At 39.0% G+C, this 22834-nt stretch overlaps 2 protein-coding genes and 1 non-coding gene across 3 annotated transcripts in view; 1 reads left to right on the top strand and 2 right to left on the bottom strand.

The window, feature by feature from the left end:
• The window catches only part of LOC145990151 (serine/threonine-protein kinase 33-like), a 46477-nt gene that overhangs the window by 459 nt on the left and 23184 nt on the right, over nucleotides 1–22834 (top strand). Inside the window, exons 2-4 of the mRNA XM_083125818.1 lie at nucleotides 849–1037; nucleotides 3841–3945; nucleotides 13477–13612. Of these exons, the coding sequence (XP_082981944.1) occupies nucleotides 849–1037; nucleotides 3841–3945; nucleotides 13477–13612 (430 nt within the window). The remainder of the gene's footprint in view (nucleotides 1–848; nucleotides 1038–3840; nucleotides 3946–13476; nucleotides 13613–22834) is intronic.
• On the bottom strand, nucleotides 6416–16426 carry LOC145990152 (uncharacterized). Its single transcript, XM_083125819.1, has 2 exons — nucleotides 16040–16426; nucleotides 6416–7139 (listed from the first exon to the last, which is right to left on the bottom strand). Exons 1-2 carry the CDS (start codon nucleotides 16253–16255, stop codon nucleotides 6738–6740), a joined length of 618 nt encoding a protein of 205 aa, XP_082981945.1. The 5' UTR covers nucleotides 16256–16426; the 3' UTR covers nucleotides 6416–6737.
• On the bottom strand, nucleotides 13220–13303 carry TRNAL-CAG (transfer RNA leucine (anticodon CAG)). Its single transcript has one exon. It is a non-coding gene; the product is annotated as a tRNA-Leu (tRNA).

Below are 22834 nucleotides of genomic sequence, written 5' to 3'. Positions count from 1 at the left end.
AGGATGAATCGTTGTATAATAGCTAAAATGGTAGCATGAACATTCGAATTGGTTGTTGTGAATGATTTCTTGTAGATATAACATAAAACGTGAAACGAGATTATAACTTTTAGTGATATTTTGGCGGCGATAAATCCCCAAATAAAAGTCTCAAATCACCTAACCAGCTCCAGTTTACCAACACCATATATTTGATCTATCAATAATTTGCTTTTAATTTGCAATTTAAATGACATGGGGATAGAGTGTGCACAGTATCTTGAAGATTTTTACATTATAATTCTGAGAATTCTTTAGGTGTATAAATATATGAAACATTTTATTAAGCGCGGGGACTATATTTCTATAATACGAAAAAATAACTGGCAAATTATTGGGAGGGCTCGAGCCCCACAGGCTCGTATAAGTTGGCACCACTGACCGTTTGTGTGGTGAACGTACTTGTTAGCATATCGGCTTACAAAGTCAGGAACCACATGTTCGCATCCCGAATAGGCACGGATAGGTTTGTTCTCTCAATAATTCACAAACCATCTTCATCACCGCGATTCACCTAGAGTGCGCGTCTAATCTCCTGCACATGGCCTTGAACGCCTGAACAGCACCAGCGAATCACAGACGTGCGGCGTTGCCTTGTTCCGTGACAAGGCATTTCGCTCAACCACGCTGTCTCTTTTCCGTGTGAGATTTCGACATGGCACCGCTGCAATGCGCTGCTATTGGCTATCGCCATATACAGGAGATTTGACGCGCACTCTAGACAGGAAAAACAATGTAGGGTAAGTAAAAGCAAATAGAGATACTTGTAGACAACTGTTGATTTTTGCTATGAACGTGAATCGTTACAGGAATTATTCATGAGGCTAAATCTTCAAGAACGAGAAGTTCCACACATAAAAATGTCAATGTCGAAGGAGATCGACGAATATTATGAACTAGGAAAGGTTATAGGAAGAGGAAGCTTTGGAGTCGTGCTCCAGGCTCGCGATAAGATAACTGGTGTGTTGAGGGCGATTAAAATAGTCCCCAAAAACAAGGTAAGCAGATTTCAACTTTCGCTTTGCTGCCCTGAAACTTATTTATTTACTGTTAGAAACTTAAAATGGCAGACAAAATTGTTATGTGATTTGATTATATTTCGCTGGCGGAAAGATATTGTCGTTGTTGAAGTGGAGGGATAAAATAGCCCAGTTTGCAACACTGATACTATTTTCTACCGAGATACATGGCACAGGACAAGCAATGTGGCTTCTCTTCTATTCTCTGTTATGTCACTACGCCTCAAGTTCAAGCCACCGTTCCAGGGGTCCCGGGTTCGAATCCCGGCCTGGGCATGGGTGTTTGTGAGTGTCCATTCATCAATTTCATCATATCATCACTCATCCCCATCTTCGCAAATAGCCAACAGTGGCATAAAAGTAGGGTTGCCAGATTTCTAAAATACGAAAACTGGAGATACAGATTAGTTATATTTTATAACATTTTTAAACATTGCAAAATCAATTGCTGTTTAAGCTATTGTTAACACTAGAACACTATCGTGTTCCAATATTACAGTGTAACTAGCGCTAAGTAAATTGTATGTACATGAAGGAATCTATTATTTTAACACAACCTCTACATCATGAAAACAAATTGATTCCTTGTGAACATTATTTTGTTTAGTTTCCTTATATTGGAGTTTTATTCTTCATTTTAAAATGTATAAACATGGTTTTATTTAACATACGATAGAATAAAATTTGAATTCGTTATTTCTTTAGCTAAATACGGGACAAGTGGGCATTTTCCGGGATACGGGGACAACCCCGTATATACGGGACATCTGGCAACCCTGCGAAGTAAACTAAACTAAATAAAAAATCAAGCCACTGTTCTGCCTGGGATGTTGCCAACCAACATGTTCAATTTTATTGGTAAGAGTTGTAAGGAGTGGCATTTTGAGAAGGCATTCAAAAATGGGACAATGCGTTATGCGTGTTGCCTAATTCTAAAGCGGTGATAGAAGCTGCCATTGAAAATTCCTTATTAAAATTCATTATCGCAGTAATTGAGCAGCACACATAACGGCTTGCAGGAAAGCGAGCATTTCAGGATATATGTGTGTCCTTTTTATTGTCGGTGACTGTACATTATTTAATTCTAAACAACTGCTCATAAAGAATTCCGTCTGGCAACAATACCAATGTTTAATTTTTGAATCGGTTACTCCAATTTACGTCCCTCGTTCTCCCCCTCTTCTCATAGCAACTCTAGTTTAATTAAAAATTATTTTTATATAGGCCACGTGTAATTTTGTCAAATTGTCCTATTCTGTTAAAATGGAAAACAAATCATGAATACTGTATGGGTACAGTATGATTCATAATATCGCAACGTTCCGTAGTATCTTTTAATTATTATGTACAACGAACTCCAACTCCCAGTCATTCAACCATCTTTTTCAAATAAGGAAATATTCAGTAACATCAGAGGAATGCAGTGTCAGACAGCACTTAAGCTCTTCCTGGTCATCATCAGCATAAACATGTAAACAGGCGAAATCCAGGAAGAGGCATTTGTTTAGTAAATTGAATTTGAACAAATGTCTGGGAGGCAGGGAGATCGGGATCAGTTCTAATTCAGTCTTTGAGGAGCAAGTTACGATAGAGAGAGAGAGAGAGAGAGAGAGAGAGGGAGGGAGGGGGGAAGGACGATTCTAGGGAGAGCGTACAGTCACAAGCATAACCTCTCACGGCAGATCTTTAGTTGCAGTACAGAGACAGGTATATCTTTTCATTAACCATGCTGATCCAATCTGTAGGGGTTTAAAACTCAAGAGTTGTGTATTGCCATTCAAGTGTGTAAATTAGTACCTCTTGCTCTTTACCAAGGTTGTTCGCACCTTTATGGTGGTGTTTTGTTCATTTCCTGAACCTTGCATTAAGTACAGGAATGTAAATGAACATAGTGATGGACAATTTGCCTCGTATTTTTTATGAATCATACTCATCAACACAGGCTCGTAGCCAGGACTTCATTTCGGGAGGGGCACATCCTTTATCAGCAGCCACCATTTAATGGCGAAATAGTGGGGGTTGGTAAAAGCCCTGAAGATGAATTTCTCAGTGCATTGCAAATTATTATACAAGATATTAAATTATGCTAAGGAGGTACAATTAATTAGCACTTTATACAATTTAAATTGGAAATTTGTAGGATTTCGGGGGGCTTTAGTCCCCTTAGCCCCCCTCTGGCTACGTGCCTGTCAACATATGTCTAGACATCTTACTCTAATGGAAGTCTGTTCTGTATATTTTATACTCATATTTTCATAAAATCAGAAGGATCAGCCACAAACGTTCAATGAACGCTACAGTTCCAAGCAATGAAATTCAATCAAACGTATGATCAAACCGTTCGTAAGAAAACGGTAGAGTGGCAACATTGGACTGGCAACAACAATGTGGGGCTTTCAACCAGGCTTGGCAATTTTTTTTTACGAAATTAATCAACCCTCATTAACAATAAGAACAATTGGACATCAATGATAAAGGTTTTTTACGTTTTAAACAAGAACAAAAAACAGGTTTTAAACAGATAAAGCGATGTCAAGAATACTTATTGTGCAATAAAATTATAATTGTACGTATATATGTGGGGGAGGGGGTCTTGATGGTGGTCTCGCCTCCCCCAAAACTGAAAGTCTGACGAATGTTACATGCATGTAATTTCATTAAATTATTTCTACTACATAAATAATCTACTTCATTTTTACTTCTCATTGTTGCTATATGAAATTGTTATTATATCTACGAGGCTTCATTTCCTGCATATACTGTTATTTCTTCTTCTCCCTAGGCAGGCAGCCTGCGGTATATGCTTTTAGAAAGGGAAGTGAAGATTCTGAAGCTTGTTGAGCATCCGCATATCATTTATCTTGACAAAGTCATAGACAGTCCTAAGGTAAGTCCATTCTCCTTATTTTTACGTCACTTTTCTGCCTTCTTTAGGCTGAATAAATTATTATTGGATGAAGGGAGACTCAGAAACGAACACTCGAACACAGATCAGGGCTTGAACCTACCGAAAGTCCATGGTTCGAACCCTGGCCTGTGCGTTTGTGTGGATTCATCAGTTTCAGCTAATCATCGACGTCGCGATTAGCCTAAAAAGAAAAGTGACGTTAACTTAAGAAAATATATCAGCAAGGATAAAAAAAACTTTCTAAATTCCTTTTCAATTTAAGGTGAATTTACAGTTAGTCATGTCCCAGACATGGGGCCTAACTTTGAGGGGCAGAATGGACCTTGGGGTTTAATCGGGGGGCGAATCTAAAAATTTTCCTTCTCATGAAAATAGTGCCCAGCACATTTTGCTAAACATCTGTTACATTTATGAAATCATTAAAAAAAAAAAAAAACTTATTACTTTGCTCCTCAGATCCTAGGATTAATAAAAACACATTTGACTTGAAAATGTTAATCAATTGATTTTTTTTGAGAGGTGAGTGCCCTCCCTTGCCCCCGCCAAGTTACGCCTATGGTCCCAGAGGTTTTATATTATCCCATTGCGTATCGTGAAAATTTTGTGTATACATCACTGATATCATGCAACTCATTTTCTTCACCATGCTTTTTTGTGGCAAACAAATTTCGGTTGGAAAAATATAAGAATATTGATAAATTTGGGAATAAAGGTCAGTTGAAGAATGAAAATTGCCAAATGTAGCTTTAACATTCTTTGAAACACCATTATGGCTCAACCACGCCGTAGTTTGAATAAAGTTACTACATAAATACAGAGGCTATTATATATTTTTTCACGGGTGTGTTCAATAGCATATTTCACAATCCATTTCCTCCACACATCAATCTCGATATTCATCGATCCAGTCTTCTTAGCGACCATAGAATACACAGCTGCGCGTTCAAGTAGTTCACTCTGTTCGCAACAGATGGCAGACCAAGGCGTCGTGCGAATCGATGGGAGATTTGGTTGTACAGTCAGCGGCAAAGATAAATACGTAGCAGGCAAAACTGTCCACGGCTCTTTTCATTCTGTCTTTTTTTATTCTACATTCTGTATTGTTTTAAGGAATAGAATCCTGTTGATGCGAAGCATATGTCCTCTGTTTATTGACGTTCTTTTTTTTAAAAAATCATTTCATGACCATTAATCAGATTGTGGTAAACATACGGAATGAAAATGGTGATAGCCAATTTGCCTATAACTGCATAGGGTTAAACTCACGATTCGAAATTTACATCAGTGCTAAGGAATTCAAATAGACTTAGGTGAACTTTGAGAATAAGTGGGAAACCATGAAATTTGTCATTACAACCATATTTGTTTAAACGATTTAAAAAAATGCCAATGCATATGAAAGACAGATTTCGGGAAAATTTTAATCTTATTCTAAATACAGAATCAGAAAGGTTGACTTTCAAAAATTCGTCACGTTTTCAGGTCTCTAGCTCATAGTGTTATAAAAGGGCCAAACGGTGAAAATTAGTAAATGTAAGCTTTATTTCTTATTCAAAGTGGCATTTTTTCCCCCCTTGTTAGCGACGACGACAGAGCGAGCGAATCAGTCGAACAGCCCCTCTCGCAAGAAAACGAGACAAACTCAGCAGATAAATGTTCTTTTTCGTCTAAATAAATATTTTTGTATGCTACTTCGGTGTATACTAAATGTAACTCCCCCACACACCCTCTTTCTTTCTGGCGCCGTTAATGGATATTATCCAAGAATTTCGTATAAAGGGAGAATGACACCATCTTTTTCCTACAGTCAGTTATCTTAAGGAAAGCTAAGTAGGCTAATATAATTCCCATGAACCTTCCTTTGGCATGCCACTATGAAAATGATCAAGTTTCAGCCAGAAGTGTTGAGTTTTTGAAACAATATATGCTTTACTGAACCACGTTTGGTCCAACAAGTTAACTTCCCCGCGCTAACGATCGCTCAACGGTTCCTGTGCCAATGGGAAACGAGGAAAATGTCGTCTGCTGTTCAGAGAGGAGCGAATGGAAAACAGAAGTAGCGTTTACACAGATGCTGTTGCCACTTCTTCACTTGATTGAAAGAATAAATAGTTTCACAGTTTTCAAAATTTCAAAATTTTTAAAAAATATAGTTTCATACGTTTACGACTAAAATTTTTCCTGAATTTTTAAAAGCTTTTTCTTGAACGAGGTGTGTAAAAGTTAATACCAAATAGAATAACTATATATTTCAGCGCACGAACTGTATGAAATATAAAAACATAATGAAAAACAGTTCTGGTGAATCAAGCAGAAAGTCTTCGCAAGAATATAATAATAATAATAATAAATTGGGGGAAAATAGTTAATTCGTATTGTTTATAATAGTTATTATTAAATATTAATCACAACCATGATAACAATAATTATTTATATGGCCTGACCCCCCTTGAAAAATTTCTAGCGACGCCCATCCTTAGGCCAAACGCGGTTCAGAGAAGATCATTGGCTAAAAGACTATTTCATTTATGCTCTCAGAAGATATAAAATACTGTACATATCACACTAACATACGGGAATACAGCCAACAATAAACAATGTACACAAATCTAGCAGCATGTAGGATGTAGCACAACATGGCAGTCACATGAGTATCTAAAAAATGTCACTGTACCATTACCATAGGCAATGGGTGTGAAAACTGTTATTGAACCTGAGGAGGATGGATATTTACACAGCAGTTTCTGTGGAAAGTCAAACGTGGATCGAAACTATATCTGACTCAATCTTTTCTTCAGCAGATAATTGTATATATATCCCTGACTCTCCAATGCAATGGACAGAGGCAACTTTCTCAGTTGAGCAGCGACGCTTCGGCCAAAAGTGTCGAACTCGTCCTCGGCCCTCGTTGAACTTCGGCCTCCAGAACTGGCCAGAAACTTCGAACCGGTGGAGGCCACACAGGTCCGCTTCCCCATAGGCTTGTCTTCCGGGCTCTCCTCTGCGGACCTCTTCCCAATTTTTATGAACGTTGACAGATCCTCTACGATTTCTTCTTCGCCATTCGCATTCTCGGCAATGATCATGGCACCTTCCAGTACGTTCACATGTTCGATGATGCATTCGCCTTCTTCTACATCCGATTCCCTCTCGCAGTCCACATCAGCCGCGGCCTAGAAAAGAAAGAATCAGAAGGAACTAGAAACTAGGGAAAGTGTAATTCTTAACATAAACGCCTACTCTAAAGCATAACTTTTAGTTACTTAACTATCGTGTCCTAATGAACAAGAATAGTGTACTGTACAGCCAGTGGCGTGCCCAAGTGGGGGTTGGTGGGGGTCATAACCCCCCCTTTCGGTCCAGTATTTCCAAAAAAATGTAAGAGAAAGGGAGATTAAAATAAAGAGGGGGAGGAAGAGTGAGAATAAATGTAAAAATGTAAGAGGAAGAGAAGAAAAGTAAAAGGGAGAGGGAGGGGACGAGGAAGAATAAAATTTAACAGGGAGGGATAGAATAAAAAGAGGAAAGGAGAGAGAAAATTGACAAAGATGAAAGAGGGAGTGAAAGAAAGATAAACAGAGAGAGAAAGATGAAAAGAAGGAGAAGAAAGAATGAGAGGAACACAAAAGAAAGAAAGAAGGAAATATAGAAACGCAGGCAAAGAAAGATACTAAAACAGAAAAAGCAACTGACAGAGAAATAGTGGAAGAGAAAGATAGAAATAAAAAAGGAACAGTTTATTTATTTATTTATTTGTCTCTTATTTATTTGTGGCGGAGATTAAGGCTCATGCCTTTTCTTACACTGAACCACATACAAAATTTCATAATATAGAACATATTCATAAATTGATTCATATATAAACATTCCAAATAACGATGACACATACACATTTAATGTCAAACCAACAGCGGTAAAAATATGTAATTCAAAGAAATACATAAAACATATATATACATGTACACACACACTCATACATAGGTTTATATACATAACAGGCCACTACAAATATTTATTAAAAATGTACTAACTTGACAAAAAAAATCACTCCATGTAACTTTCTCTTAACCTTCTTTTGAAGATACCTATGGAAATTGATTTTCTCATTTCATGTGAAAGTGCATTCCAGTCCCTAACCACTGATACAGTAAAAGAGTTACTAAAAAATTCAGTTTTGTGAGTTTTAATTGTCAGAAGATTGGAACTTTGGGATCTTGTGTATGATAACTCTGGGTTTCCTTAGGGAAGCAATCTGTCTGTGAGATATAAAGGACTTCCTGTAAAAAGTAACTTATATAGCAACACTAGTTTTCTGTACCTCCGTCTTTCTTTCATTTTAATCCAGCCTAATTTATTATAATATTCAGTTAAGTGGTCATACTTCTTAAAGGTTAAATATATATCTTATGCATGAGTTCTGGGAGAGACGACAATAAAGAACGCAAAAAAAGAAAGTGTGAAGAGTGCGGGTATCATTAACGCAAAAGCAGAAGCCACTTAAGAATATTCTACCCAATCAAAATTCTCCCCGCCGCGGTCGAAATTCTGGATAAATTCCTGTTTCCACGGTTTGCACGCTTCCCCCTTCATTCATAACGTTCTGCAGAAGTTGCAGACTACAATGTCGTTTCCTATCCCAGCTTCATTAGTTTTTGATCTGCATAGGAGTGTTCGTTTCGCCAAGAATCAAGGAAATCACATAACACTCCCGCAGTGAACGTATATCTGGTGACAAAAGACACCTGCTGGCAACCCTGCTCGTAATGCAATCATCTTGAAAACTCATGCAGGCAGGTTCTTATCGCGTGCACTGCAATGCACACGCCAAGACCCCAGCAGGGGATGGAAATAATTGCACTTGAATTTCTCACATACCTACAATAAACGTGTTCTTTAACTGTAATACTAAATGACTTAAAAGATTTACCTTAAAATGCTATTGATTTTCGTTATTAAAACCGTAAATATACAACTTTGTCATATTTTTTTTGAAGGAAGGTGAAAAATTATACCAAGCAGGCACGAATCTAGAAATATATTTCGGGGGATTCCGAACCAAGTGTCTCATATTATTAATAATAATAACTGTTTAAATTAAAATAATTATATTATAATTGTATTAAATTAATTAAATACATAAATTAATATGTATTTTTATTACATGCTAAGGTAAAAAGACGGTATAAGAATAAAGATATAGCACGTATTCATTATCTAGCTAACAAGGAAATTAATGTAAAATAGGATAAAGAACTGAATATTCTTTTACAAAAAAAAAAAGAATGTTAGATCCAGTTGACGAAAAGTAAGGTTCCTGATTAATAGTTTATGCATATTGTAATTAGTAATAATAATAAAAATCTGTGGCTCTAAAGCCAGTAAAGGCCTTGGCCTATCTCCCGACTGACAGTCTCCTTCCCACAATCCTACCTAGAGGTGTGGAGATCTTCTACCGGTAATGGGGTGACGTGGGGTCAGCACGTCGAACCCCCAGCCGAGATTTTTATGACCGGGGTACGCTACTCACTCGTAGCTCTCCAATTTCCTCACGATGGTGGGTTGCCACCGGTCTTATACACAGGCCGAAAACCCAGACTGAACCCACGCGGACTCAAACCCATGCCGTCCAGCGGTAGGAACCCAAAGAACAGCGCCTCAGACCGCACGGCCACGGAGGAGGACTGTAATAAGTGGTAGTATGCATAAATCCTTGGTACTGTCATTCAAATTCCTATGATCCCAATATAATCCTTGTCTTCCAATAAGTTCGGCGGAAATAGTTAACCCTCGACTTAACAACAAATGTTAAGCAAGTATATTTTCATTACTTAATTTTAGTACTTGGCTAGTCTTTCTTGGAGGGGGGTCCGGAACCCCTGGACCCCCTCCTAAATACAGCCTTGGTGCCAGGGTAGAAAGTTGGTGAGGGGGGTGGAAGAAATGGTGCAAACCACCTTGCTCGGATAAAAATGTTATCTTCTGCGAAGCATTACAACCCAGTGTTTATTTCCTCTTACGGGGTACATAAAGTTCAGTAAAATTAATATATACGCACGGGAAGTACATTACGCCGTGCCATAAGGGAACACACGGCATTTCAATGTAAGGCCCAGTGCAATTTCAATCTTACACCGTGGAGGTGGTGTGATCAGCACCACCTTCGGAGCCCCTTTACCTGTGTATCTATTGACTGGAGGCTACATCAGCCCCAGAGCCTAAAAGGTAGTTTTAAGTTTACTTCATGTACGGATAGGCTAATCGGGACTGAACCTTCAGTTTAACGTGGGGTCTGAACCATAGCGTAATGCCTCCACCCGGGACTGGGATAACAAATAGGCTTCGGGGAGGGACCCCCCCCCCCCCTAGGGGCCATGGTCGGAAGAAAATTCCATCCGTCTTAACCAATACGTTATTGTATTATTAACATAACCTAAAGTCAAACAATTATAAATATTAATTATTAAAATAAGAAACACGTCCTGCCTTACTGGTACTTCCCCGTTATTTTCAACAGTTCCTTCATTTCTTCTGCGTCTAGAAATCGACGAAAGTGTAACCACGCAGTTCGTATTCACAGTTAATTCAATTTAAAACTTTGCTGGTAAGAAACGTTTTATTTTAATTAGCCAACAATTTCTCTTGAGGCTAAAAACTCTTTCTGGAACAGCATTGCAATAAGGCATGGCAAACACGAATCACACAACTTTAAAAAAGATTAAAATTTTGTAATTTTGAAAATTGTGGAACTATTTATTCTTTGACTCAAGTGGTAAAATATGAAAAAAAAAAAACATCTTGTCGAGAATTTTTACGATGTGCCTTGAAAGCTCTGGAGTTCCGACATTTCCGACACCGTCATTTGCGACACTAAGGCAAAAACTAGTTTTTTTTTTCCCGTCATAAGCGACACTGCTTGGATTTTCTCCTACGATTTCTAATTTGTTTACCAGAATTAGCGACATTTGCGTACGTGCAGCATCAATAGCGTCTCTGAAGAAAGTATTTCCCGAGGCTCAGATCAGTGGTTGTAATTATCACTTAACCAATGTTTGTGGCGAAAGGTGCAGGAGTTGGGACTGACAAACGATTACAAAACAGATCCAGACGTGTGGCTGTGTATTAGAATGTGTTCAGCTCTGGCTTACCTCCCTGTGGCTGACGTCGATGATGGATGGCTGTGTGTGATGGAAGATGCGCCAAAGCACGACATATTGAGAAAATTTTGGGATTATTTCGTTGAACAGTGGATGAACAACTCTGTTTTCGACATTTCCATGTGGAACTGATCCCAACAGCGGCACAGGACTAACACAGTGTTGCCACAATCTGAGGGCACAATTTCCCTTTCCAAGGGGCAAAATTTCCCTTTTTGAGCCATGTTTTCCCTTCACCTAAACAAATATAATAATAATAATTGTTAGCAGTGGTGGTAGTAGTAAAATTTCCGTTGGTCCATGTTCGTATGAATAAAAAATGTTACACAAATTTTTCACATACATGTAAGCTTCATCGCTTTCTGGTCAGATGTCCCAGGTTTAAATCATGGTCAGGATTCCATTACATCGTTAATTCTAATCGTTACAATTATCCGAAGATGCAGGAAAGCGACGTACAATAACTTAAGAGAAATATAAATATATACAGGCTTATATTCAAGGGAGCAAAAATAATAAAAATGTGAATATGAAACTGGAACTTGACATAAACTGGAATAATGTAAAGTCAGAAGTCTTAAAATTTCCCTAAAATTGTGATATTTTTCATCGAAATTCCCTTTTCCCTTTTGGCTAAAATTTCGCTCCGAATTTCCCTGCAAAAGGGAAATTTCCCTTCATGTGGCAACAATGGACTAACAATGCAGTCGAGGGATGGAACCATACAGTTAATGTATTGACGGAAAAGTCAGGTCCTAACGTGTACCAATTAGTGAAGACTTTAAGATTAGAAGCTGTGTACAACGACTACTTATGTGAGAGGAAGGCCTTGAATCTTAAAGGGAAACGTAGACGACGTCAGTACATTACATTAGATAAGAGAATACAAAGAGCGTTTGCCGACTATGAAATGCATAGAGATCTTAAGCGCTTTTTGAGGAGAATGGCGTACGTTCAGAAATTAGAATGAAAATAGTAAGACGTTGGTTCACTACAAGAGAAACGACGCATTCTACATTTCTACATTGACAAGGGATTGCAGTCTGCTCCTATACTGACAAGGGATCTAAACAATCCGTCATTGACAAAGGATAAATACATCCAGCTTTTAAACACCCAGCTTCCATGATGCCAGTGTAAAGGAAAACTAATAAAGGTTTTAAAAAACACACAAGCTTCCATGATGCTGCCAGTCCTAAGCCTGGATAAAGTGTGACGGGAAGATATTTACACTTTGTGTCGCAGATGACGGTGTCGCAACTGTCATGGAATATATTTTCCATACAGTGTCGCATGTGACGGCAGAAATGCTAGTGTCGCATACGACGGTGTCGCAAAAGTCGTGGATTCGAAAGCTCTCACCCCCTTCCCCTTCAAATTCAGAAGGTTTGTCAAGGTTGTCCATGTACCCCGCATCCTTCTACAGCTAAAAGTAAACGCACTCCATTTTGCAATTAAATAAAACTCTCATCGGCACAGCCAATGCGGCAAGAACTCGGGATATATACTTATAAGAAAAATCTGGAGAATCTCGCCTAAAACGGGATACCTGGCAACCCTGCCACCCACGCAGATTCTTTCAACTAAATTAATTAAAAATATTTATGTAAAAGACGAGAATTTTAGAAATATCGTGAAAATTTTCTCTATTTTGGATTAAAATGTCTGGGGGGGGGGAGAGCGCACTCACCCCCATGGTCGTTCGCAGGATTTTTTTCCAGGGAGGGGCAAGCAAGGTATTTTTACAGCGGGTCAAACAAGGCACATTTTCCCCCATAATAGTGTTGTCCCCTCAAAAAACATTGCTTCAATTTGAATTTATCATGTTCATACAATAATTAACATATTTTTGTGGCTGAAATGAAATTAAATGTGTGAAATATATAATTTTTGGTTGACTTTCATTCTGCAGGGTTGGCCGTAGCTCGCTTCCGGACGTCCATTCTCACCCCCATTGTTATTAGTTATAGACACAAATGAAATCAATCCATCTTTAGTTCCCTTCATTGTATGTTCTTCGAAGAAAACGGAGTAATTTATGAAATTTAGCAAGCAGTCATTATGAGCAAAATGTTGAAGTCTCATTACGAAAAAAAGGTTGTCAGGAGTGGGATTCGAACCCACGCCCGGAAGACCGGACTGCGACCTGAACGCAGCGCCTTGGACCGCTCGGCCATCCTGACATGTTGCACAAGGATATCTTTTCCTGTAGTTCAAACACAGCTGTCGCATGATATGGCACAATGGGATAGGAAGCCACGCTACCCTCGAACAGGGTCATCTTGAGTTAACATAACGCTTGCCTTCCTCATGTTCTGACTAGCCTCTAACCAGGCATCTCTCTCTTCTGTTGCAGAAAAGATTCCTCGTTTTCGAACTGTGCGATGGCGTTCTCGCAGAAGTATTCAAAGAAAGGAAAGTGTTTACCGAAAATGAAGCGAAACACATTATTCACAGCTTGGCCAGCGCCGTTAGTTACTTGCACAAGCATGGTAAGTTTGATGTTTAGTTGAAATAACCTGTTGGATGTGTTGGTAGAGAGGGTATGGTTTCACCGCGAATGGTTTTGACCTTGATGTTAATGTGGAAGCTTCGCACGTATTTTTTAAAATAAATATTATTATTAAATGTTTGTTTTACATTTTGAGTACGGAATGCATAAAAATGAATTTGTGAATGATAAAATAATTAGATTTTTAAACTTGGGCAATGTTAAGAAATGTTGTTTATGTAGAAAACAAATGCGTAACGAGAATACAATTTTCGTACTATCGGTTTCGTTGCATGTTCCTTCATAGGCCATTTTCACCCTTTTCTGGTGAGAAATACCATTTCGGGACTAAATTAAGCCATTCCCACGGCAGCGCCTTGATCAAGTTATATTTGTTTTTCTCTCTCACTCGTTCTCTGTGTGTTTGTGTATGCGCGCGCGTAAAAAAGTAACTTCCTTTCGGCGTTCTTGCAAGAACGAGTATTTAAAATATTACGACCTAATTTCTATTTCATTTGAACAGAGATAAGTTATGACTATAATTATTAAAATATATTTATCAACAAAGCGGATGATTATCGGGACACCTTTTATTTTAAGACGATACGTGAAAATATATCCTCCATTAAAAAAAAATATTACCACCTGTGTTCAAATTTGTTGACCGGCAGAATCCACTATCTCGCCACGGAATAGCCTGGGTTGGGTCTGACAGGTATTTAATTCTGTTTTGCTTGCATATGTCATTCAATCATCAGCTGTTTTCATCGTCGCGATTAACACAAAGAGGCTCACGCAAAATTTTTAAAAAATACAAAATTGTTTTGCACATGACTGGTACTACAAAAACATAGTAACGGAATGAGACTATCTTTAAATATGAAAACGCCAAAAGACGGGGCCCCCTACAGTCCACCATTCATCTCAATTCCCCATTATTCAACCAGAAAAGCGGGTAAATAAATGCTCTTTTAGCCCCTGTATGCATTTTAATGTGGTATTTAGTGGTATATTAAATTAGACTGCTCCCCTTTTGCCTACACACTTTTTTATTCTGGTGGCTAAGCAACAGTTTTATTTTGTGCAGCTACAACAATAGAAATAAGAACATAATATTTCAAGTTTGTACAAGTCTATTTTATGCACAGATAGGCTGAAGGGGTACATTCAAAAGTGGGATCCGAATCAAAGAATTGCTGCCCCAACAGGAATCGAACCCGGAACCCTTGATCACAAGACAATACGTTACTATGCTCTTGTGAGATATATCGCCCAATTACATATTTGCCTTTCTGACGAATTTTGGGGTGGCATAGAGCGCCTTGGTCCTCCCTCCCACTATTCGCTTTAATTCATATTGTTTTAATTTCATAACCGAAAACGTGAAGATACTACAAATGTATCATACATTACAAAAATAATGCAGTGGCATACACCCGATAGCCCCACAGTCCACTCCCACAATAAACAAAAAAACTACATTATACTATATTAGCCCCCTCCCCGTTGTCACTAATTTATTTTGCACTGTCACTGGTCAGGGCTATATCTGCATTTCATCCATTCATCGGACACATTCATTTTATTTTAAAAAAGAAGCCCCCGCCCCCTTTCCTAATGAACGACTACTACTACTACGTAATTGTTGCAAATGTAAAAAAAAACAAGGGCGTCCTCAGAGGGAGTAAGGGGGGCACTTGCCGTCCCCTGGAGATATCTGGAAATGCTTTATATAATTCAAATTTTGAAATTGTAGCCTGAAAACATGGACGAGGGGTGGCTTGAAAGACGGGATGCTTTATGAGAAAATCTTCCATCCCTGTTGGGCGATGACAACAGTGTTTTATCACATTTTTTAGATTTTTGCGTCTCTTACACTGTCTGTGAGGAAGCTTTCAGTATATTCTGACCTTTTAAATTGTTGTTTGTATTTGGCTTATGCAAGTCCCTTTACAAACTTACACTTTTACTTTTTCCCAAGGGGCTTTTTACACCCCTTGTTTTAACTTTTTAAAGTCAGAATTTTAGGTAAGGGGGTATTCAATCGTATCAGCCCACGTTTCTCCCACTTTAAGCACTGCTGCCCTCTCCCCCCCCTCCCCCGCCCTTAGAAAAAATCCTGTAGGTGGTTTTGTAAGAACGATTCCTTATCAGATAATTGGATTGATTTGATGTTTTAAGTCCACTTTATGCACAGAAAGGCTAATTGGGACTGGAGCTACAGTTTAAACTGGGATCCGAACCCGGGACCCCTTGATTACAAGGCAACGACGCTACCACGTCGCCATCTGGGAGGCCCCGTATCAGATAAAACATGGATTGCACTGATAATATAATATGTCATTATTCATCAGTGTGGCTGTTTACAATCAAATATATATACATATATTTAAGACACTTGCAATTTGAAACACACAACCGTACTTACCAATTCGTTGGCTTTGGCCTGCAAGGACTCTGCATATTGTGACGGGTGTTTTCTTTTCATGTGTTCATGCATGTTTGTTGTGTTTCCGAAATATCTGAACACTTTGCTGCACACTTGGCACACAATAGTTGTTTGACCGTCCTCGGCCCCACCAGGCACTTTTAAGAAGTGTTCCCAGACCAACGAACGTCTGTTTCTGTTTGACTGCTGACTCATTTTTGTCTTGCTATTGTTTTCCCGGTGACCAATTACCACAAGTAGCAACTACACTGCAGGTTTCTGAGGCTTCAGACTATTAGATGCATTCAATATTACCGCCTTTCACTCCAAAAAAACAGAATATTATCCAAGATAATCGAAACAATCGAATGATTCACTCGGCACATCTATACCACTTTTCTCATACATTATCGTTACAACATTGATCGTTCGAATAATTCCTACATTGCGCATGCGCTTCTGTTCTGAAGTAGTGTTGCTTACCCTACAAGAAAACAGCTGCGACAAGGCAGAAATAGTAGGTATCGCTTGCTGCGCTCATCGCGCTTGCATACAATGGCGTCTCGGGAGTTGATGGTGCGTCACCCCCTTCCCATTTGGCCCAGCATTCCTAAAATAGAACGTCTTGGGTATATCGACCTTGAGAAGTCACCCCTCTCTTTCACGTAGACCGTAGTACACCCTGAACTTCATTTTGCAGACTAACGAAGATCTAGACTCACAGCCAGTATAATCATCTGAGGAACGGGTAAGTGTTGCCCATGCGTGTTTTTGACTGTCCCATTCATTTAATCTTATCACCAATCATCCTCGTCTTCGCGATTAGCCAAAAGTGGAAGAAGTAAAAATATTTTATTACGTAAACATATAATAAGGGCATTCCACGAAAAGTGGTTCTACATCTACTCTGTATAAATAACAATATGAATAAATCTGAAAATTATTATTATTTTTTAAAATTGGATTAAGGTTTAAATGTTTGTGAATGCATATAATTTGTATATTTCACCAACAAAAAATTATTAGCATCAGTAGCCTATGCTTCACAGAGAAATGAGTCACACTTGACTACATTTTTAAACCGTCACACACGTAACACATTTTTGATAATGCATTCCATGCATTCAGACTGTATATCATACTTGAGGATTTTTTTAATAAAAAAAAATTGTTAGGAGACACCAGAAAGTAACTTCATAATTCTATGAAATAATTTCATTGTGAATATTTTAATACAATCTTATGACTACAACTTTACATTTTGTGTGTGAAATGTCACAAACGTAACGCTGGAATTCCCCGATAACTGATAGTCTTTTAAGTTTGGGGGGTAGAAAGGCATTTGCCCCTTACAATCCTGAGCACACCACTGCTCGCTTATTTCTGTTATTTAACGTCACTTTTCTTCTACTTTTGGCTAATCGCGTCGGTGAGGATGAATGGTAAGTAGATGCAATTGATGAAGGGAAGCTCAGAAAGATCACCTTTGCACAGGTCGGGACTCGAACTAGGGAACTTCGGTGCCGATATCGAAAGCCGATCCCATAACGCGCTCGGACACCAAGCAAATAATAAAACAAACGTAGGGTTCCGGTGTGTGTGTGTGTCTAATGCTGTTTGTTTCAAAATAGGAGCAGACATATTGTCGTATACGGGAGTCAATTTGTAATTTAATATTTGGAATAAATGCGCAAACTTCTGTCATTGACTCTAACTTGTCCAGGAGGATAGTGATTGTTTCTTTTAAGTTCACTTTATGCTCAGATAGGCTAATCGGGACTTTACATTCAATAAAGAATGAGGTGCGAACCAACACACTCTTGTTCACATAAAGCGGTACATACTTATACTATTCAACCCTATAAAATGTGCCATTTATGTGAACAGGAGTGTACTATGTGCCTCCGCCGGGATCGAACCCGGGACCCCTTGATTACAAGGCCACCAAAGGAGTTAGTTATAGTTATGCCTCCGTTAGACCCGATTACTAAAAAAAAAAAAAAAAAAAAAAAAAAACACCTTTACGTTGAAAATCATGTGCAAGCCAGTGAATCACAGTAGGCGATAACTAAAAACAGAAAATCAGAAGTGAATAAAGTGGTTACGAAAATTAAATTTGACGTCCAAGAAATGGAAATCTTGGCTGGTTGTAACTTTCCGCCTTCGTAGGGTGGCAACACTGGTAAGCTGGCAAACGACGCCGTTCGAATGATCTTCCCTCTGGCGGAGCCTCGCCTTCAGCTTGCGTGCTGGGCATTGTTTCCCGAGCTTGTTCCATAAAGCGTATTGCTACAGTTTCGTTCTACACAAGATTGAAATTGTGCAGATGAAGATAACATTCTTGTTGGGATATAGTTGCATCAGAAATGCGAAAAACGGAGGATGTTGAACACGTTCAAATTTTTATTCGATAACGTTCCGTTGATTATGTACCGAATGAAAATTTCGTGATATAATCGATTACGAAGTAAATATCGAACCTCTGCGTGGAAAACGACCTAGCTCGTAGTGCATGAGAACGAATGTGAAAAAAATAAAATTAAAATAAGGTTTGCAAGACAAAAAAGGCGTGCTTTATTTATTTTTTGCTTTCTGCAAGCGCAGGAATTCTTGTAACTGAGATCGAGTGAGCAATTTAACATATACAATATTATTTTTATATCAGTGCCGTTCTGAGAATATGTGCAACTCAACGGCAAAGATAATAGTAGGTAAATTGCCCCTTAGGCGTGCGCACGGGGGGGGGGGCAAGAGGGGGCAGTTGCCCCCTAATATTCTTACATTTAAATTTAGTGTGGAGGAATCATATCATCGTTACTAAAATAAGCATTTTGAAGCATTTTCAAGTTCAATGCAAATACGGAGGGAGAGGGGTGCATTATTTTCTATGTAATGGAACTGTCCAACGTCGTTCTCTAGCAAATTTATTGTTATTAACACTCCCACACATTATATTCGTTAGTTGCGTTGCCTCTATATGTTTGCCGAATAAATTGTCCATACATTGGAAGTCAGCAGCGTTGACTGGGTACCAAAACTGAGTGGTCAAGGACAGTTTAATGTTTTTTGGTAGAAAAGGCATTAAGAGGCCATAGAGTGGGGGCAAAAAGTGGGGATCTACTGCTACCCCCACTTTTGGAAATGAATAAAGTATGTGTAGTTCTTTTGAATCTGCTGTGCGAAACTATGTTTAGCCTATATGTAAATTAGTCTCTGAACCGCAGAGAGGGAAAATATGTGTGTGGGGGGAGGGGCAAAGAACATTGGTGCCACGAAAGTTAGAATCCTTCTAAGACAGTGATTTTCTGCGGATCTGGATACACTTTACGTACGCCTCTGTTCCATACGCAACAATACAATAAAACAGTGGGATGAAATGAGATTTTTTTTCCCCTTCTCAACTTTCATCAAGGCTTTTTTGCCTCCCCCTCCCCTATTCAGAGGGCCTGAATTGCCCATCTCTATTTTTATTATTTTCTATTACACATTCTGGGTTCTTTAAAGGAATGGCATAAGTAATTTACTTGAGAGGGCTCGACTAATGAGCACGTGAGAGGGAACGGGATTGCGTGAAGGGGGAAAGCGACTGCAGCTACCAGTATTTGCAGCGGCGTGTACAGCTTCGCTCTTTTCCCTTCTTTCGCGACGTTGCACAAGTATTTCTCAGCAAATTGTCCATTCCATTACTATTTTCATGAATTTTTCTTTGTTTCTAAGGAATAGTTTTTTAAGTGTTCTGGTGCAGAGGTTGTCAGTATCGTGTAGGGCGTTTTGTTTCAGTTCTTGAAGCTCCCATTGCGTAAAACAAATAGAATGTACTTGGTGATGGACACTTTGCTTGGTAATACTAACGCATCCCACTTTACATATGCACTTAAAGGAGGACATAAGTTGATTTTTTTCCCCCATGAGTGATAGGTAAAGTATCGTTTCCAAATAGTATTAAAATATGTACAAATGCTAGATATAATACACGTGGACGTCCGGAAAGGGGCAAGGGGGTCATATCCCCCACCCCATGAAATATTAATGTTACTCTGAAATTATATATTACTTACACTTATTTTTATTTCAGTCACTTGTGATAATTTTGGAAGGGTGTTGCAGGAACAAGAATAACTTCAAACTGAATGTTTGTTTTTTTTTTAGGGAGAAAGCACTATTATGGGGGGAAATTTGTCTCGTTTGACCTCCCCTGGAAAAACTATACCTGGATTGACCCTCGCTGGGAAAAATCCTACGGGCGTCCATGATAATACATTCTTGCAATTTAATTACTGAACCAATGTAATCCATACATTTTCTAGCAATACATGCTAGTAGATATTACAACCTTATTTTTAGAAAGTCACTTTTTGAGGCTCTGCTGCCTTGATTTGCAAACACACACACACACACACACACACACATACACACACGCATAGATATATCTATAGATTTTAAAACAGAGGCGGCGATTAATGGGGGAGGGGTGGCACTTTTTGCCACTTCCTTTGTCAGGATTGACAACAACTATTTTTTCTGACATTGTAATAATACTAATTGCAATTAATGAGACCTGAAAGTCCCGACAGGCCACTAACGTTTTGTGTATAAACAGATGTATATCATATGGTGCTTAGTTATGAAATATGTACTCCCTTCAACACTTACATGCAAAATATATACACCCTACCTGTTACACATTTTAGAATATACTCCTATCAGAAGACAAATATATAAGTTAAAAGACAAATGAGCAAGAAAGAGTAAATAAGAGGAGTCATTACTCTTGACCTTCCAACAGTGGCGTGCCCTGGATTTTGGTAAGGGTGTAAGTTATATATACTTTTTTTTATTAGCAAGCCCTTATTTTCTGTCTTTCCCCCTTCTTTATGGTCTTTTTAAAAAAATACTAGGCCAAAGGGCAGGGGGAGGGTGTTATTCCCCCCAAAAAAAACACCTTGGGCACGCCGCTACTTTATATTCATGCTATTATGCTCAAATGGTGTCTCTACATCAGAGATATTTTCTGCCAGTCACCCATCAATATCCTCATCAATATCGATATTTGTGCCATAGCCCTACAACACCAAAAAGAGCTGTCTAGAACATTGGGGTGTGCAAGGAGGGGGGTTGGTTGGGGTCATATGCTCCATTTGACCCAATATTCGTAAAAAAATAACGTCAAAATTAGGAAAAATGGCAAAATGAGAGCTGACTGCTAAGAAAAAGTGTAGACCACCAGTTTTGAAAATCTGGGGCATGCCACTAGTTTAGAAGTACGGAAAATATATTAATATTTTTTCGAGCAAAGTAGACACCAGAAGCCTGTCGGGACTGCACAGTCCGAAGTGTTGATTTGCTCATAAAACAACTTTCTGATCATATTTGGCCAATATTATTTTATAACCATATTTATGTGAGCTAAGAATAAGTTATAAAACATTCTGGGGTACTTACAGTTATTTTAATATCTAATTTTCATCAATCTAAGACCACTGCACTTTTATGAGGTCAAGATGAGTGCATTACTGAAATTGCTTACGGCTCCCTTGCATACACTGCCAGCAGCGCCTGCCGTTTGTTGTGAGTTGTAAACACTACACATAACAGGGACACAAATCCCGCCATGTCGGATGTGGGACTTAAAGTCCCGTCAGTCGATAAAGGGTTAACTCCACTTTATGCACGGACTGGACCTACAGTTTAAAGTGGGGTCCGAACCACTATGTGCCTCCACCGGGTATCGAACCCGGGACCGCTTGATTTCAAGGCGACGACGCTACCACTGCGCCATCGGGGAGGCTATATCCACATATTTCTGCTATTAGACACATGCGTGAGTAGGTTAAGCAGGTCAGGTTTAGTGCTGTTAGCATTATACCTCCCAAGTTGCTAAAGCTGTCGCTAGCCGCTCGTCACAGGGAAGCCTGTAGTTCACATATTTTCTGAAGTTTCAGAAATCTTGGCGATAGAGTAAGTGGATATGGGGCAGATCCCTCCTCCCCTCCTCATTCATGACTCGCAACTGGGGAAGTAATATGCAACCGGAACAGCAGGTGAACGTTAACTTATAATTTCCATAAGCGTTCCGTGTTTGCGCCCTTCCTGTCAACTTCGCCGCCATCGCGTTCCGAGATTCTATCTGCGTTCGGGTGTTTCTACCTATAACTACACACAGACATGCGAACCCCCTCCGAGGAGACTCTTCTACCTGTTGCTGTAATGAAAACCCTCCACTGCAGCGTGGGAACAATGCGTTGAATGAAGTCTTAAAGCGCTATGTAGGGATATCTTAGATTAAGGGTCTGTTGAACCACGGTGGAGATTTGAGCACTTTCCTCGTCAAGCCTGCGGGGTAGATTTTGTCACGATTATCTCAAGAAGCAGTTGCCACAAAACTTTCAAATTTTAACCGAGCACTGAGAAATAATATTTCTCGAGAACTATTGTTTGATATTTTGATTTACTGCATCACTTTCCCAGATTTCGCTCTTGGAATTTTGTATATATTCAACTTTTTTACCCAAATCGGATGCTACATTCACATAATTTTAGATTGGTTGATTTAATTTATTTTACTTCGCTTTCCTGCGAGAGATGAGGATGAGTAATGATATGATGAAACTGGTGAAGGGACGCTCACAAAGAGCACCCACGCCGGGATTCGAACACGGGGCCACTGGCGTCGCAGCGCGTTCTGCTAACCATTCCACGGAGAAGGGAATGTTACAGATGACTACCAGAAGAGAGAGTGTAAGCATTTTATGCCTTTACCTCCGTTTAAATTTTCAATCTGCGGGTCCTGTTTGT

This window comes from Lepisma saccharinum, chromosome 7 (assembly GCF_977018435.1).
Source record: "Lepisma saccharinum chromosome 7, izLepSacc3.1, whole genome shotgun sequence".
In the NCBI taxonomy this organism is placed as follows: domain Eukaryota; kingdom Metazoa; phylum Arthropoda; class Insecta; order Zygentoma; family Lepismatidae; genus Lepisma; species Lepisma saccharinum.
Note: the sequence above shows the minus strand (reverse complement) of the source record. Positions and strands in the feature narration are given on the sequence as shown.

What these genes read in the sequence shown, in the direction of transcription:
- LOC145990152 (XM_083125819.1), bottom strand. Translation starts at nt 16,255, where the DNA reads ATGAGTCAGCAGTCAAACAGAAACAGACGTTCGTTGGTCTGGGAACAC. An exon ending in AGGCCAAAGCCAACGAATTG is followed by an intron (nt 7,140 to 16,039) that starts GTAAGTACGGTT and finishes TTTCTTTTCTAG; the next exon opens with GCCGCGGCTGATGTGGACTG.